Source organism: Phoca vitulina, unplaced genomic scaffold, assembly GCF_004348235.1.
Source record: "Phoca vitulina isolate PV1807 unplaced genomic scaffold, GSC_HSeal_1.0 scaffold24, whole genome shotgun sequence".
Taxonomy (NCBI): domain Eukaryota; kingdom Metazoa; phylum Chordata; class Mammalia; order Carnivora; family Phocidae; genus Phoca; species Phoca vitulina.
Genome location: NW_022589727.1, coordinates 11,595,789 through 11,612,832, shown reverse-complemented (window position 1 = coordinate 11,612,832; position 17,044 = coordinate 11,595,789). Strand labels below are relative to the sequence as shown.

Below are 17,044 nucleotides of genomic sequence, written 5' to 3'. Positions count from 1 at the left end.
GGGAATGCTCTCCCAGCCCTCACTGCTCCAAACTGGACCTATCCTTGACATGTATTTGTCCAAAATTGTCTATCTTCTGCATGTCTCTGTAAGGACGAACCTGTCCTAATGAATCAATGAACAAAGCCACAAACACATATATGTGCATTCATATACCCGAGTTGATACTTGATCAATGAATCAACGAAGAGTGATAATTTCTGGGTGTGTAAATTGGGAGGAGGAAGAGATTATGCTATTGACCATAACTTCTAGTTCTTACAGTCTTCTCTACTCCCTTCAAGAAATTTGATTGTGATTCTTTTTTTTATATACGCTCTAAGCCCAACAAAGGGCCCAAACTCACAACCCCAAGATCAAGAGTCGCATGCTTCACCGAATCAGTCAGGTGCCCTGGATTATGATTCTTGAGATTTAAAAGCCAGCTGGGTAGCCTTGTTTCTACACATCAATGCAGGAGAAGCAGGGAGAATATCTGGTTCTCTGGGTGCCTGGGTGACGCAGTCAGTGAAGCAACTGACTCTTGGTTTCAGCTCAGGTCATGATCTGAAGGTCGTGAGATCGAGCCCAGTGTTGGACTCCTTGCTCAGTGAGGAGTCTACTTGAGATTCTCTCTCTCTCTCTCCCTTTGCCCCTTCCACTTATGCTGTTCTCTCTCTCTAAAATAAATAAATAAATAAGTATTTTTAAAAAAGAATATCTGGTTCTCTGTATTTCAGGCTTTTTAATGCCAGTTTGAAATATATCATTATTTCTTGGGTTGAGATGAACCTAGTCTGGGAAGAACACAAAAACCAGTGGAGAAATTGCTGAGTAAGCAAAGCTTCCAGATGACTTAGTTTGGCTAAAATGTAGGCTTTTTAAAATATAAACACTGCAAAGGGTTTTTCCTCTTGACTCCTGGACATATAACAAGGGCACTGGATGTTTTCTAATGCACTGTATTTAACCCCCTGAGGCCGAACATCATTCCGTGTGAAATAAATTATTACAACTTGCATCTAGCATCTAAAACGAAAGACAAAATGTATAGAAAGTGGAAAAAAAAAAAAAAAACATGCAGAGAAATCTGTAAGGGAGAGAAAAAAAAAAAAAGTCCCAAGAATGTTGCTGCCTCCCGCCAAGCAGGGAGAAGAGTATGTTTGTTTGGTTTTGTGTGTTTTGTTTTGGTGATTTAGCTGGTCAGTGACCTGTTAAGCATAAGAATATTTCATAGAGCTAATGTTCCTACACTCTAATCTCTCTAGGCAAGGTTCATATTTGTGCGAGTTACTTATTCTCTCTTTGTTGACTAAGTCAATAATCAGAATCAGCAGGTTTGGAGTCAGTTGGCAGGGATCAGCAGCATGGCTTGGGAGAAGTGAGTATAAAAGCCCCAGGCGGAGGGCGGCCCCCACGCAGGCCCTCGCACTCTCGGCAGGATGGCTTCTCATCACCTGCTCCTGCTTTGCCTCGCCGGACTGGTACTTGTGTCTGAGGCCGGCCCTGCGGTGAGTGTTTGATTCTGCCAAGTCCTTTTATGCAGACCCTTAGGTCCACTAGACGAAGTAGAAGTGACTTCTTTCAGCTCTGCCCGCCGCCTTTCGTCCCTGGGACAAGGGCACCCCGCATCGACTTTTAAATGTCATTGATTCAAACTTCAAAATGAGTCGAGTTCGGCAGAGCTCACTGACCCCGGGCTGGGACCCTGGGTGCGCCCCACTATTGCTTTGGTGCACTGGGGGTTACGGGGCCTGGTTCCTCCACTCAATGTCCTTCCAGATAGATGGTAGAAATAAAGACGTGATATTCACGAAGCGACCAATATCACGTTTTCAGAAATGCATCCTTTTATAAGGTTTATTTCCCTTCTGCTAATCAAAATGTCTTTATTGATTAATTTTTGAAAGGCTTGGCGGACAACATTCTAGTCAAATGCCAAATTCTTAAGTCCTCTAGAAGAATTAACTAATGCTATTAAACGGGTCACGAGATGGGCTGATGTGATTTTACGACTCGTAAGAGGGAATGACTACAGCAACAGCCGACTAAAGTGCTCTCGGGGAGACACTAACTCTTCGGGCCTGTGGCACATTACGTCTTTTCAGTAATTCCACTGCAATAGCGAGGCTTCACAAAGCAACTGTTCTCAGAGGGCCGATTTTCTCCCTCAAAGCTCATTAGCCCCGTCCCCGGTTGATCGCAGCATGTCCGGAGGCAGAAGCCAGCCTTGCTTTGGGAGCAATCGGGTCCGGGCTACACTGAGAAGGGGAGCTCATTCCCTCTCAACACTTATATTGCTGGAAATGGAATTGGCGTGTACGTCTTGCCTTGTTCCAGATTTCGAACACCATCAAGGATAGATCCTTTCAGGGACGCCTGGGGGGCTCAGTTGGTAAAGTGTCTGCCTTTGCCTCAGGTCATGATCCCAGGGCCCTGGGATCGAGCCCCGCATCGGGCTCCCTGCTCCGCAGGAAGCCTGCTTCTCCCTCTGCCTGCTGCTCCCCCTGCTCGTGCTCTCTCTCTTTCAAATAAATAAAGAAAATCTTAAAATAAGAAAAAGAATAGATTCTTTCACTCTTACCAGTTTTGTTGACCTCTCACTGGCCTTCTCTATGCCCAGGGCACTGGCGAATCCAAGTGCCCTCTGATGGTCAAGGTCCTAGACGCCGTCCGAGGCAGCCCTGCTGTCAACGTGGCCGTGAAAGTGTTCAAAAAGGCTGCTGACGAGAGCTGGGAGCCCTTCGCCTCCGGGTAAGCTGCCCAACAAGCCCAGACCCGGGACCTCGGTCTAGCTGCTCATTCTCCCGCCACTTGTTAGAGAGATTGCCTCACACCATTCACGGAAGAATCTTCGAGTAGATTGAGAATGCAGGTGGGGGTCAAGTAGGCCGTGGGAAGGATGCCCTCCTCTTGCTTTGCTTCACCGGGAGTGCCCAGAAGGGACAGGCCATAAAGGGAAAAGAAGGAGCCAGCAGTGATCCACTGCCTTCTCAGGTCACAGACCACTTTAAGAAGGTAAGGAAAACTATGTTCTCCATGCCCAGAAAAATCACACAACCACACACACACACACACACACACACACCCATATGTATATACAATTTCAAGAGTATCACAGATTCCCCAGTGCCCTTGCAAAACACTCAAGCTGAGTGTCCTTGGCTTGGAATTTTAGGCAAGATGTACAATTTGTGTTACTTTATTAATGAAAGGAAAGGAATTGAGGGACAGCCCTGACAAGGCATGCGTCTAGTTTATCTGGATCCTCCAGAACCCAGTGCTTGTGTCTAAGCAGCACTCGTGGAACACCCACTCCGTGCCAGGCTGGAGGCTGGTGCACTCAGTAACAAAAGGACACAGACAAGAAAGATACATAAGCAAAGCACAGCCACGGACCGATCACCCAACGTCAGGTACGACAGTGACTTTTCACCTCCCTCGGGCACTGCACAATTTTCATAGTGTTTACCCACCTCCCTTAGCAAGAATTTCAAAGAAAATGCACATTCGTAAACCTAAACCAACTCACTGAACGAATGAGCAGCCAAGAAACCCTCAGCACCAAACGATACTGCTAAGTGCTTCTGTCTCCACGAAGGAAAATTTCTGTAGGTTTTAACTGAATCCCAAGAACCGCACTGGGATTTGTCACCCATCACCGGGAAGACCGTTTTCGTTGGTGTGGTTTCAATTGAGTTTTTATTTGTGAATTCATTTATGTTTATCTAAAATGCCAAGCACAATGTGGAAAGTACTTAAGAGAATATTCTCAGCAAGAAATAGAATGAGCACCAAACATATTCAGATGTTCATGTGAATCTTTTTTTCTTCTGACAAGATAAATAAAAAAAAAATTAAATATTTTCTTCTTAGAAAAGAAGAAAGGTGGAAAGGCAATGATCAGAGTTAGTAAAGACAATTTCCATTTTTATCTGTCAGTTTTTGAGGTCTAATGGAGGGCAATTTCTAACTCTAGCAATGGAGCTGATACCTCTACAGAAACAGAAGTTGCCTCGTTATTTTTTTAAAAGGAGTTGCCTTGTATTTGTTGTTAGCAAAGGGTGACCAAAGAGATTAAATATATAAATAATTTCAGGTACAGGTGCCTTATTATACTTTGGGGTTCCCCCTGTGTGTTCAAGTGATACGGACTCTGAAAGACACCCTCACACCAGGAGGGAAAAGGGTAAGACCCCGGTGTGATGGGGACCACAGAGTCCAAGAGGCCCACGGCCAAGTCCAAGGGGGAGTTACGAACCTTCACCCAAACACCAACCCTGAATTGAAATGACCCTTTTTGAGCTGAAACATACCTATACCTTCTGTTCTCCTAAGAAAAATCTAGAATAAGCTTTTTGAAATCTTTCTGACAAATTTCCTGTCAATTTCAGTTACTAGAATTTCACCTTCCCTTCCTTCTCCTTTTCCTGAATATGTATATTTATATAAATGTATTTCCCCCCACATACACACACTGCACATGTGTAGTGTGTGTGTGTGTGTGTGTGTGTGTGTGTGTGTGTATGGTATCACCTTGCCATGGTATTCATTCCCCTAATGTCTAACTTAACCTGTAACTTTTACCTTCTAGGAAAACCAGTGAATTTGGAGAGCTCCATGGGCTCACAACTGCTGAGAAGTTTGTAGAAGGGGTATACAAGGTGGAATTAGACACCAAGTCGTACTGGAAGTCACTCGGCATTTCCCCGTTCCACGAATATGCAGAGGTGAGAGCGTAGAGACACTCAAGTTGCTTTTTAGTATCTTCTTTGTTTTGTTGCTGTCGTCGATCCCAGGCAATGCCCAGTCTGCAGTCACATGCCATGGAAATGTCGTAAGGAAAGCACCGAACTGGCACAGATTCCCTTTCCTATTTCTACAGCCAGAAAGCTATAGAACTCTGAAAAGCAAAGTTTATTTCTAAGTTTGGTGGAAACTCATTTAGTAACATGACCTGAATTGACATGAGGCTCCTAATTATCTTCTTTAGTTCCCCTGACTAGGAATATTTGCTTGCCGAAGAACTGTTAATATGTTGGATGACTAGCAGCCCTCCAGACCCTACCTAGGCTGCTCTGTAATGAAACATAGATGCGCCATTTTACTTCTCTAAAATCTGAAGGAAAAAAAAAAAGAACAAAACAAAAAAACACTTCATTCCAAAACACATCTGGCTCCCAGAGGTCTGGAGAAGTGTTTTGGGGTAATGTATATACAGACAGCAAATTCAAGATAATAACAGCAACACAAGAGATAACATGGGTCGAGCATACACCACGTGCCAGACTGCTGTCTTTTCTATATTTAGAAAAGGTTATTTAACCTACTCAGTCCTCCTCCACAGCCCATTGGAGTTGTTATTATTATCCTCATTTTACAGAGGAAGAACTTGAGGCACCGGGCAGTGAAATAACTCGCCCAAAGTCTAGTAAAGGGATGAGCAGAAATAATGACCAACAGGGCCCAGCCTGGGCTTAGCCTCAGGGGTACCTCAGCTTTCTTCCTGTAAGAAGTCAGGCTAAAAACAATAATAATAAAGCCACCTTTGTAACCCTTGGTTCACACTCTAAGTTTTGCTTATGAGGTAGTAGGAACCTCCAAGTGATCCACAGGCCCTATCTTGGGGCCTCCTCCTTCTCTGTAATTCCTTAAGTCATTTAAAACAGATGGCTGTCATGGAAAGAGAATCCAGAACTCTGGTCAGAGTTAAAGATCAAATAATCGCATCAAAAATAGTTCAGCGTGAAAGGGAAGCATCCTCTCTGCTTCAATTGACATCAGATGGTTCTTTGGGGCAATGGTGTTGCCAGGAAAACCATAAGGGCCTGACTTCTGGGGCTCCCCATCTACCAAGAAGCTTGCCTTTGGCTGCTCCTCCTAAGTGGGGCAGCAAGACAAAGAGCCTAGTGTAGATGGTACAGGGCTTAGAGGTGCCCACCACAAAACATTCTCCCCTAGACTCTCAGCCTCTACCCTAGAACACAGGATCAGGCCCTTTGGAACCCTTGTCTGCCCTGGGCTCAGCCTAATGAGAAGATTCATGGCCATAGTGTCCACGATGCGTTGCTCCTAGTCATTAGATGTTAGCTTCCTTGTCTGTTACTTACTTTCTAAGTGTTCATTCAGCCAACATTTGGAAAATAAAAGCCTTCTATGTGTCCAACACTCTGCTAAATGCTAGCAATTCATAAGTGAAAACACACGCCTGCTCTGGGGGTGGAAGGAGAGGGACTGATGTCAGGCATACTAGGTAGGACCATCAGCCCAATGGATACGGGGAGTGAGAGAGAGCAGGTAGGCAAGCGCGAGTCCCGGGGCCTCCCCTCGGTGGTTGGTGCTGACGGGTTCAGCCATGAGTCCCTCCCCTGCCAACCTCTTCTGACCAAGACCCCCAGACAAATGCTGTTCTTCCGCATCAGCCACCTCCTCCCTCGCCCGGGGCCCCAGGTGGCCCTGTTACACTCACAGAGAGAGTTAGGAAATGGCCTGTGGAACTAGGAGTCCTCTTCACTTCATGGGATTTTGAGCACCAATTACGCCATTTACAGTTTTGAGGAAGAATCAAGGGGAGCTGGAGGCCAATGTCAGTGTTAGAGGGAAGAAGCTTTTCCTGGGTGATGCCAGACACTTGGCCTTTAAGGAATGCTTTTTCTCCTTCAGAGATTCTTAGGTGATTCTTACCTCCTCTTGCCCTCAATGCTATTTTTATTTTCAGTATGGTTCAATCAGATTTTTTTTTTCTCCTGTCCCCAAACAACCAAGGCTTCCTTTTGCCATATTAGGAAAAAAAACACATTTACCCAGGATGTGTCCAAAGCTCAATCCAAGGCCTATATACAAAATAAGTAAAATTAAAAACCTCCTCACCATCCCCCATCTCTCTCCTGAACCAAATTCCTCCTACTTGTCTCACTCTGGCACCTAGACTATCGCAGGCCCTGAGCCTCAGAAGCTCTACTAAACCCGCCTGAAGTACATGACTAACTGGAACAACACTTTGGTCAATAATTTGTCCAATTAGGAAGCTCAAACGAGCTCCAACCCATGTGTCTATTTCAGAATTCCCACGTGACCTTCCACACTCTGCTATCGTAACTAGAACAAGATACTGCTTTTACTCCATATTTCATTGCTTGTTACACATACACACACATTCTTGTTCTTCGTGTTAGAAAATGCAAAGGAATAGAGGGAGAAAAACCTCTGGGTTTGGAGACAGAAGCCTTAACTTCTAACCTGGCTCCGTCCTGTATAAACTTGGGCCAAATACTAACTCAGAGGTCTGGATGACTTACCTCTAAAATGGGAAGAATATTCCTGCCAGCTCTACAATTCCAGGTCTCTGATGTGTGGTAAGAATTGCAGTCACTGATCTCCGGTCTTCAGGCCACCAAATGCCAGTTACTACCTCTCCACTTCCTTTTTCTACCAAGAAAATCGACAAGAGCATTTAGGCTCTCTGTGATTTCCCTCAGTCAGGCTAGCGCCACCCAGATTTTTAGTGTGAATTGGCAAAAACAAACAAAAATGAGAGAGAGACAGAGAGAGAGACAGAGAGAGACCTGATTATACAGGGCTGTAGGAAAGAAATCTTGTTCCAGGGGTTGCACCAGTCTCCCATGGAGTCTTACCAGCATATTTGGATTTTTGCCTTTTGTTCAATCTGTTCCAGAAAAAGAAACCATAAGATAAAATGAATTAACTTGGCACTGGACTTCCAGTAGTCTCCCTCTCGGTGACTCACATTTCTAGGCTCTGATAGAAACGGACCCTGTCTGTGCTCTCTCGTAGGTCGTGTTCACAGCAAACGACTCTGGCTTCCGCCACTACACCATTGCGGCCCTGCTCAGCCCCTATTCCTACTCCACCACAGCCCTCGTCAGCAACCCCAAATAATGAGGGACCCCTCCTTGGGTGGATCTGAAGGAGAAAGGACAGGATTTTGTGTAACCATTAGTATTCCTTTTTTATTAAAGCAGTGTTTTCACTTTATAAGCTATGCTAGAAACTCGGGCAGAGACAATAAAACATTCCTATTAAAGCACTTCTCATTTCATTTGAACTCGCTTTTTTATTCCCGTGTTGTCCTCTCAAAAAAAAAAAAAAAAAATTGAATTTAAGAGAGAAGCAAAGGAACTCAAAAAAGTCTCTGGCTGAATTCTGGAGGGAAGTCCCAGTTCTCAATGTCTTTCAAGCTAAGCATGTAGTCGACATGGTCCGCAGCCATTAAAAACACACATTCTGAAAAGGAAAAAGCTTTTGTGTCCTCTAACCTTCGGTGAATAGCAAAAGACAAATTCTGAGGACCCACTTCTTTATTCTGTGCATTCCCTTTAAGTGCTTAAATGATTTTGAGGTCAGCGCCCAGCTGTACAGGGCCAGACCTGCGTGACTCAAGCTCTCCAATCCGGTTCTGACCAACGGCAGCCCACAGCCAACTGACTGGAAGGTGTAATCAGAGAACCCTCACACCCCCGATTCACTTAGACTCATCCAAAATTCATGTACTGAGAAACCCTACATGCCAAGTGCTATTTTAGGTGCCCTGAACATAAAGAAAGAGATCTAGTGCCCGCATTTCAAGAGCTCACAGACTTTGGAGAAGATGACGATGTCAATGTGATTTCACCAAGGCTCGGGTACAAGGCTCAGCGAGGGGAGGAAAGAGGGCGTAGCAAACAGCCGGGAGAAGTCACACAAGGACACCGAATAAATTTCACTTCTGAATCTTGGCGGTTTACCAGCCAGGAAAGGGAGGGGTTATTCCAGGTCGAGAGAGCAGAGATTGCAAGGCCCAGACAAAGTGAAACAACGCGGTAAGTGGAGGGAATAGATGGAGGTTGAGGATGTTGACGGGTAGGAGGTAGTAAGGTGGGCGAGGTTGTGCTGTCATAATAACAATCTCAATCTCCGGGACTTCACAAAACCACAGTTTATTTCTCACTCACACCAAGTCCGATGAGGGAATTCTTCATCTGCTGACCTCCAGGGTGGCTTTCCTCTAAATGGTGACTCAGGGCCCAGGTTTGCTTATCTTGTGGCTTCAAGGGACACCCAGTCGGTAGACTGGAGGAAGAGAGAAAGTATGGTCTTCATCCCCCCATGTTGCAGTGACACACAGGATTCTCACTGTCATTTCCCTGGCCAGAATTTGTCACATGGTCTCACTTAGACACACCGAGCGATCTAGTTCCTGGCTGGGAGTCATTTCCCAGAATGACCACATTCTGGAGAAAAGCACTAATCTGTGTTGGTCAAGATCCATCTCTGCCACAGTAAGGTTAGGACCAGAGGGAAAGGAGACTGGAGCGAAAGCAGGCTCTAGATGCCACCTGCTAGAGCTGCAAATTCATCCAGACAATATGGATCCAAGCTGGGAAACTTGTCACCAGGTGTCCCCTGTGTGGCTGGGGCAGAGATAGTTACTTCTGGGGCACAATCTCCAACCAGGGTTCCCCAGGACAACCTGGGTCTGACCCAAGGTTTAGGCCTAAACATCCCTAAGCAGCCATTCTGTTTTCCACCAAATTCAAATCTAAAATCTTGCCGTGCTCTAGCTGGCTGGGTAGAAGGAGGAAGAAATTTAAAGAAAGTGGATTGTAGGCTTGGACTTTTTAACATGCATTCATTAAGCTTTACCCCAAATCCATGTGGTAAAATCAATGCCCCTAATTCTGTTAATGAGATTAGCAAGTCCTTTTTCTATGTATATTAGGCTAATCCACATCAAATTGCCATTTTTATAGATTAAACGGTCAAATATTGGCAATTTTGTAAGATTCAATCTAATACTTAAAATGATTGTATTGGTCACTGACCTGCCTGTTAATAAAATGCTACATTTCAATTTGGCCACTGTTAAATAGCTATGGATTTTTATAGCCCAAGCAGATTGAAAATATGAATCTGTCATATATATATCTCTGAATTGAATTTAACTTTTTAATGTTCCTGCCTCATTTCTTCTTGGCATCAACAAATTGAATCTTGCCCAATGAAATCAACTCAATTTGACTTCCAGTTTAACATTCAGCCTTCTTCCTTTCTGAATGTCATCTATCTTCCAGAAGCTATGTAGCATCTTGGCATAAAACGGAGTGTGTTGTCTGGTCCCTGAGGGTCCTCTGTCCCAGCTGCATCCACTGAAATAATACTTTCTTCCTCTGCTCTTTGTTATGTGTTAGTATCTTTCACGGCCACAGTTATGGGTTGAATTGTGCCCCCTTAAAAAGATATGTTGAAGTCCTAACACCCAGGCCCTGTGAATGTGACCTTATTTGGAAATAGAGTACAGAGGCAGAGAATGGAGTGACAACCAGCCATAAGCCAAGGACACCAAGGATTGATTGCCATCGACAGAAGTCTTCTCCCCTACAAGTTTCGGAAGAAGTGTGGCCCAGCTGACACCTTGATTTCGGACTTCTGACCTCCAGAACTGTGAGACAACAAATTCCTGTTATTTTAAGCCACTCACTTTACATCCCTGGGAAACTAATATAGCCTCTTATGTATGGTATTCTTCCAAATTTTATCCTGGGTTTGTAATCAGTGAACTATGTCATTCTGAAAGTCAAAATTTACACTTAATATTTCTTTAGATTTTTTTTTTCCTTAGTGATGCTGAACATATTGTCTTGTGCTCATTGGCCATTCAAACCTCTTGTGAACTGCATGTCCACATCATTTACCATATTATGCAGGGGGTCTGTTTAGTCAGTATTGATTTATAAAAGCACTGTATATTTGAAAGATATTACAAGTTGTATTTGAAAAGTAGTGTGACAGACAGAGGAATAGTTATCTAAGTTGTAGAAAACCACATCAGCTGAGATACCCTGATGGAAGTGGGTGTGATAATTGCAAAGAGGAGGGTGGGAACTGGGTCGTCACAAGCAGAGAGATGAAAAATCATGGGGGATCATTGGGTGGCTAAGTTCAAGTTATAGAATCACTGAATGCTAGGTTTTAGAAGTCTTTTTGGGACAAGAAAGCTGAGCTACAGAAGGTTAAGTAATTTGCCCAAAGCCATGCAGAGAGCTTTGGAAAGCCCTGAAAGGCAGAGAGAGAGATTTGTCACAGTAGTCCGTGGGTTCCTGATTAATTCCAACCGTGAGGAGCTGCTCACCCAAACCCTTGAAATAGCAGTGAATGCTAATAAGAAAATCCTGCCAAAATCCACAAAAGCAATAATATGTGCTTCTAACATATCAACCTTGGTGGACTCCCATCAGCCCTACTCTCTTTCCCATAAAAATACCCAAGAGATAAGAGTATCTTAATTAATTCCACTCATGGCCTTTCGCACTCATCAGAAACACACACATCTCTTACTTCCCTAAAACTAAAAGGATCTTCATCATGTTGTATCAGTTTCCCAATAACCTCAGAAATAAGGATGTGGCCAAAGATAGGATGGGTAAAGTAGAGGAGGAGCACCATGATGATTAACTTTATGTGTCAACTTGGTTAGGCTACGATACCCAGTTTTTGGTCAAACACCATTCTAGATGTTGCTGTGAAGGTATTCTTTGACATAATTAACATTTTTTTCCCTCCAGCTTCATTGGGATATAATTGACATATAACATCATATAAGTTTCGGGCGCCTGGGTGGCTCAGTCGTTGGGCGTCCGCCTTCCGCTCAGGTCATGATCCCAGGATCCTGGGATCGAGTTCCACATCGGGCTCCCTGCTCGGCGGGAAGCCTGCTTCTCCCTCCCCTATTCCCCCTGCTTGTGTTCCCTCTCTCGCTGTGTCTCTCTCTGTCAAATAAATAAGAGATTTTTTTTAAAAAAAAATCATATAAGTTTAAATGTAAAACATGAGGATTGATAAACATAGATCCTGCGAAAAGATTACCACCAGGAGGTTAGTTAACACATTCCTCACTTCACATGGTGACCTCTTGTGTGCACGTGTGTGATGAGAACTTTTAAGATGTACTCTCTTAACGACTTTCAAGTATATGATACAGTATTGTTAACTCTAGTTACCATGCTGTACATTACACCCCCAGAACTTACTCATCTCATAACGGGAAGTTTGTACCCTTTGACTACCTTAGACATGATTAACATTTAACTCAGTGGATTTTGAGCAAAGCAGATAGTCCTCCATAATGTGGGTGGGCCTCATCCAATCAGTTGATGGTCTTAAAAATAGGCCCCTAGAGAAAGAAGGAATTCTGCCTGCAGACTGCCTTTAGACTCAAGATGGTAACATCAACTCTTCCTTGGACCTCTAGCCTGCTGGCCTGCCTTGCAAATTTCAGACTTGCCAGCTCCCACAATCACGTGAGCCAATTCCTTAAAGTGAATCGTTTTCTCTCTAGATATATATGTATATTTAAATATAAATATAATGGAATTTTATATTAAATATAAATGTGTTAAATTTATATTTATACTTATTTATATTTCTCTGGAGAACCCTGACTAATATAGGGACTATACCACCATCCATCTTTTGAAAAGCCTGTGTATGGTAATAAGGAGGCCTTGTAGGGTCTGGACCAGGGGGATGACATGAAAAAAGTTGATGTGTGTGAATGGGTGGAGGGTAAATGTAAACAACAGTGTCATTTAAAGGCAAGGTATTCATTCTCATAAAATGTACCCACCCTTTTTAAAAATAGAAAAAAATACTGCTATGCTCTCCACATAAAGCATATTCAAATGAACATAATTTGAATGAGACGTTTATGTGCAACGATCTATTTCAAGATTACCTCTATTTAAAGACTTCCCTGGGCCATGTATCATACCTTCAGGGAACCAGAGATTACCATTAAAATCAATGAGATGTCCTGAGCCTTTGAAGCCAGACTTCACAGGTAAAAATTATTAATCTGGTCCCATATAGATGAATTGATTAGTACATTTCCACCCCCCATTTAACCTTTCTGATGTGTCAGGATGCTACACTGCTAAAGCCAGGAGACTCTTCTCTAGGGTAAGACCAGCCACTCGGCACTTTGAGGGGCATAGGAGAAAAGGCATACTTTTCCAGCGGTTTCCAATATAAACCGAGAAGAGAAACGGAATATTCACTGCGCTCCCTCAACGCGTGTTTGTGTCTCTCGGCATCCTCTCCTCCTCGGGGCCCAGGGCCGTGCTCTGCAACATGAGGACACGGTTGAGGATTGATGCAGCCTGAGGACAAGAAGGGAAGGATCAGAGAAGAGATAACGAATGAATGGGTTCGTATAACTTCCCACAGTGGAAAGGCGAGAGCTGTGGACATGAGCCCAGTGAGGTTAATATCGCTGGAGAACAAAGACCAGAGCAGGGAGGCCAGCCTGACGGACAACAGCTGGCGTGCGAGGCTCCTTCCGTGCCACCCCAAGTAATCTTCAGTGCAAACAAGCACAGAGGACTTGTTCATCTCATCCCAATGCCGGGTGTTAAGCAGAGAAGTAGCACGATTAAATTGGAATGCCAGATTATTGTTTCTCATTTAAGAAAAAAAAGTCTATGCCCTATTGTGTGTGTGTGTGTGTTTGTGTGTGTGTGTGTTTAATTCTAGTATAGTTAACATAAAGTGTTACGTGAGTTTCAGGTGTACAACATAGTGATTAAACACTTCCGTAACTGAGCTCAGTGCTCCTCACGGTAAGTGTACTCTTCATCCCCGTCCCCTGTTTCACCCATCCCCCGCCCCCCTCCCCTCTGCTAACCATCTGCTTGTTCTCTATAGTTAAGAGTCTGTTTGGTTTTTTTGTAAAGGTTTTATTTATTTATGAAAGAGAGAGAAAGCACGAGCTGGGGGCGGGGGGGATGCAGAGGGAGAAGCACCGCTGAGCAGGGAGTCCGATGCTGGGGCTCGATCCCAGGACACTGAGATCATGACCTGAGCCATCCAGGCATCTAAGAGTCTGTTTTTTTATTTGTCTCTTTTTTTGTTTGTTTTTGTTTCTTAAATTCCACATATGATTAAAATCATATGGTATTTGTCTTTCTCTGACTCACTTATTTCACTTAGCATTATCGCCTCTAGGTCCATCTATGTTGTTGCAAATGGCAAGATTTCATTCTTCTTTATGGCTGAATAATATTCTATTTGTGACTTTTGTGTGTGTGTGTGTGTGTGTACCATTTTTTCTTTATCTATTCATCTATCAGTGGACCATAATTTGACTATTGTAAATAAAGCTGCAATAAACATAGGGGTGTATATATCTTTTCAAATTAGTGTTTTCATATTCATTGGGTAAATACCCAGTAATGGAATTACTGAATCATGTGGTAGTTCTATTTGTAATTTTTTGAGGAACCTCCATACTGTTTTCCACAGTGGCTGCACCAGCTTGCATTCCCATCTACAGTGCATGAGGGTTCCTTTTTGTCCACATCCTTGCCAACACTTGTTGGTTTCTTGTGTTTTTGATTTCAGTCAGTGTGACAAGTGTGAGGTGATATCTCATTGTGGTTTTGATTTGCATTTCCCTGAGGATGAGTGATGTTGAGCATCTTTTCATGGGTCTCTTTGCCATCTGGATGTCTTCTTTGGAGAAATGTCTGTTCATGTCCTCTGCCCATTTTTCAATTACATTATTTGGGGTTTTTTGAGTTGTATAAGTTCTTTATATATTTTAGATAATAACCCTTTATCAGATATGTCATTTGTAAATATCCTCTCCCATTCTATAGGTTGTCTTTTAGTTTTGTTGATTGTTTCCTCTGCTGTGCAGAAACTTTTTATTTTGATGTAGTCTCAATAGTTTATTTTTGCTTTTGTTTTCCTTGCCTCAGGAGACATACCTAGAAAAACGTCGTTATGTATGCCCTGTTGTTTTAACTTCTCATTTTGAATTAATTTTCGCCTCAGAGAAGAAAAGTTGGAAAAATAGTATATAGAGCTCCTTACCCAAATTCTAATGCTAACGTCATACATGATCATAGTACAATTATCAAAACTGGGAAAACAACACGGATATAAGGCTTGCTAGTGGCATCCGACCTGTAACAGTTTCTCAGTCTTTTCTGGCTGTATTAGATTCCTGGGGCTGCTGTAAAGTACCATAAACCAGGCGGCTTAAAACAACAGAAATTTATTGTCTCGCAGTTCTGGGGCTGAGAAGTCCAAAATCAAGACATTGGCAGGGCCCTGTGCCTTCTGAAATCTGAAGGATAGAATCCTTCCTTGCCTCCCCTCTAGCTTCTGGTGACTTGCTAGTAATCTTTGGGGTCCTTGGCTTGCAGTGGTGTGTCTCCAGTCTCTGCCTCCTGCCCAAATCCACCAGGAGCACTTTGATGTAGTTGAACCCCTTGTGTTTATTACTCCTTCTAGCCAGAGAGAACACGCACCATGGGGAACCATAGAGTGTCTCACTGAGAGTGTTGGAAAGAACTATTATAGGATTTGGGCTTTAATTGGATGAGTTGAGAAAGAGTCTAAGGAAGTAGGACTTCATCAAGATTGGACGCTGTCTGAAAGTGAGGGCAATTCTATGGGTCACAGAGGTTTATCTGTAGGGAGGGCAGAGCAGAGAAGAGGAAGAACTGTAATTGGTAATAAAGCAGAAGCAGTGACTCCTTTCAATAGAGGGGAGGTTTGGTGCTTTGTGGGTTTCACGGTGATTTTGGTTTTTGTCTTTGTCATGGTCTCAGAGCAACCTTGATGATGCTGATGCTCTGTGATATTGTCATGGCCAACGGACCACTGCCCTGTGGTGAGCACCAGACTAGCTTGTGATAACACTGAGGCCAGTTCCTCCACGCGTGAGCTGCTTCCCCACCCCTCCCCCCGCTTTACCTCCATGTCTATAGAGGTATTTAGAATAGAAAATCAGCAGGTAGCAATGCTGGCTTCGTTGTGGGAATGGGGAGAATTAGAGGAGTCTGTGACTTCTCGGGCACCCATCAATGGCTAGCAGATTGAGTGGATGAGCCAGCAACCAAGCTCAGGAATATGGGCAGAAGAGCAGATTCGTAGGCAGAGATGGTGAGTTCAATTTCAACCATGCTGAGCCTCAAGTAACCAAGCCACTTTTTAATCTCATACCTTGGGAGTTGGCATTGTGCGCACACATATAAGCAGAAAACAAAAATTGCCAATATTAAAATAACTCCAGAAACATTCAGATAGCACCTGTCCAACAGGGACATTTAGGGTATTTATGCCTTAAACTACATTTTGTCTGCAGAGACAGCGCTTCCTAGGAATTCTGTACCTCATCCAAACCCTCATTCTTTTTTAAATTTTATTTTATTATGTTACGTTAATCACCATACATTACAGCATTAGTTTTTGATGTAGTGTTCCATGACTCATTGTTTGCGTATAACCCCCAGTGCTCCATGCAGAACGTGCCCTCCTTAATACCCATCACCAGGCTAACCCATCCCCCCACTCCCCTCCCCTCTAGAACACACAGTCTGTTTAAAACCCTCAGTTTTTACAGCCATTCCTTCCTTCTACTTCCCAGTTTGTAGAACACACCCCTCCCTTAGCCCCATTCCTTCTTACTGCCCCTCAAAATGGAAATAAGCTCCCAATCAATTCCATTTCCCAGCTTCCCATTCACTGTGGGTTAGAACGGCCCCAGTTAATTTAAAGCCAAGGCAGATGGCAATTCTCTTTGGCAATCAGTGCAAATGCTGAAGGTCTGTTCTGGAACCGCCTGCAGCTAGCAGGGGAGAGGGGCTCCATGCAGCCTGCTTACATAAACGCCGGACAGGCGGCGCTTCCCTCCAGGCTCAGCAGTCACCCACCTGCTGGCCCGGCCACTAAGGTCACTCCCCAGGAGGCCAGAGGCTGTGCAACCGGGTGTCAAGCCTGCTGTGGAAAGCGGTGGCGGGCTGAGGGAGAGAACCCTGGGGCTGGCCTCAGAGCCCCCGGCAGCTCCTAGATGACCCGCGCTGAGCTGAATGAACACTGCTCCACAGTTTTCCCTGGCAAAGTGTTTTCGGAAAAGACACTGGAATGTATTCTGAAGTATCTGCAGAGAGGGTCCAGCACACAGTCAGTGTTCAGTAAATGTTTGCTGCAGGACAGGGGTGCCTGGCTGGCTCAGTCGGGCGTCTGCCTTCTGCCCCGGTCATGATCCCGGGGTCCTGGGATT

The 17,044-nt window shown here is 44.1% G+C and overlaps 1 protein-coding gene across 1 annotated transcript; it reads left to right on the top strand.

The window, feature by feature from the left end:
- The first annotated feature begins 1,310 nt into the window (after nt 1–1,310).
- On the top strand, nt 1,311–8,038 carry TTR (transthyretin). Its single transcript, XM_032421322.1, has 4 exons — nt 1,311–1,490; nt 2,603–2,733; nt 4,574–4,709; nt 7,774–8,038. Exons 1-4 carry the CDS (start codon nt 1,422–1,424, stop codon nt 7,876–7,878), a joined length of 441 nt encoding a protein of 146 aa, XP_032277213.1. The 5' UTR covers nt 1,311–1,421; the 3' UTR covers nt 7,879–8,038.
- The last annotated feature ends 9,006 nt before the right edge of the window (nt 8,039–17,044 follow it).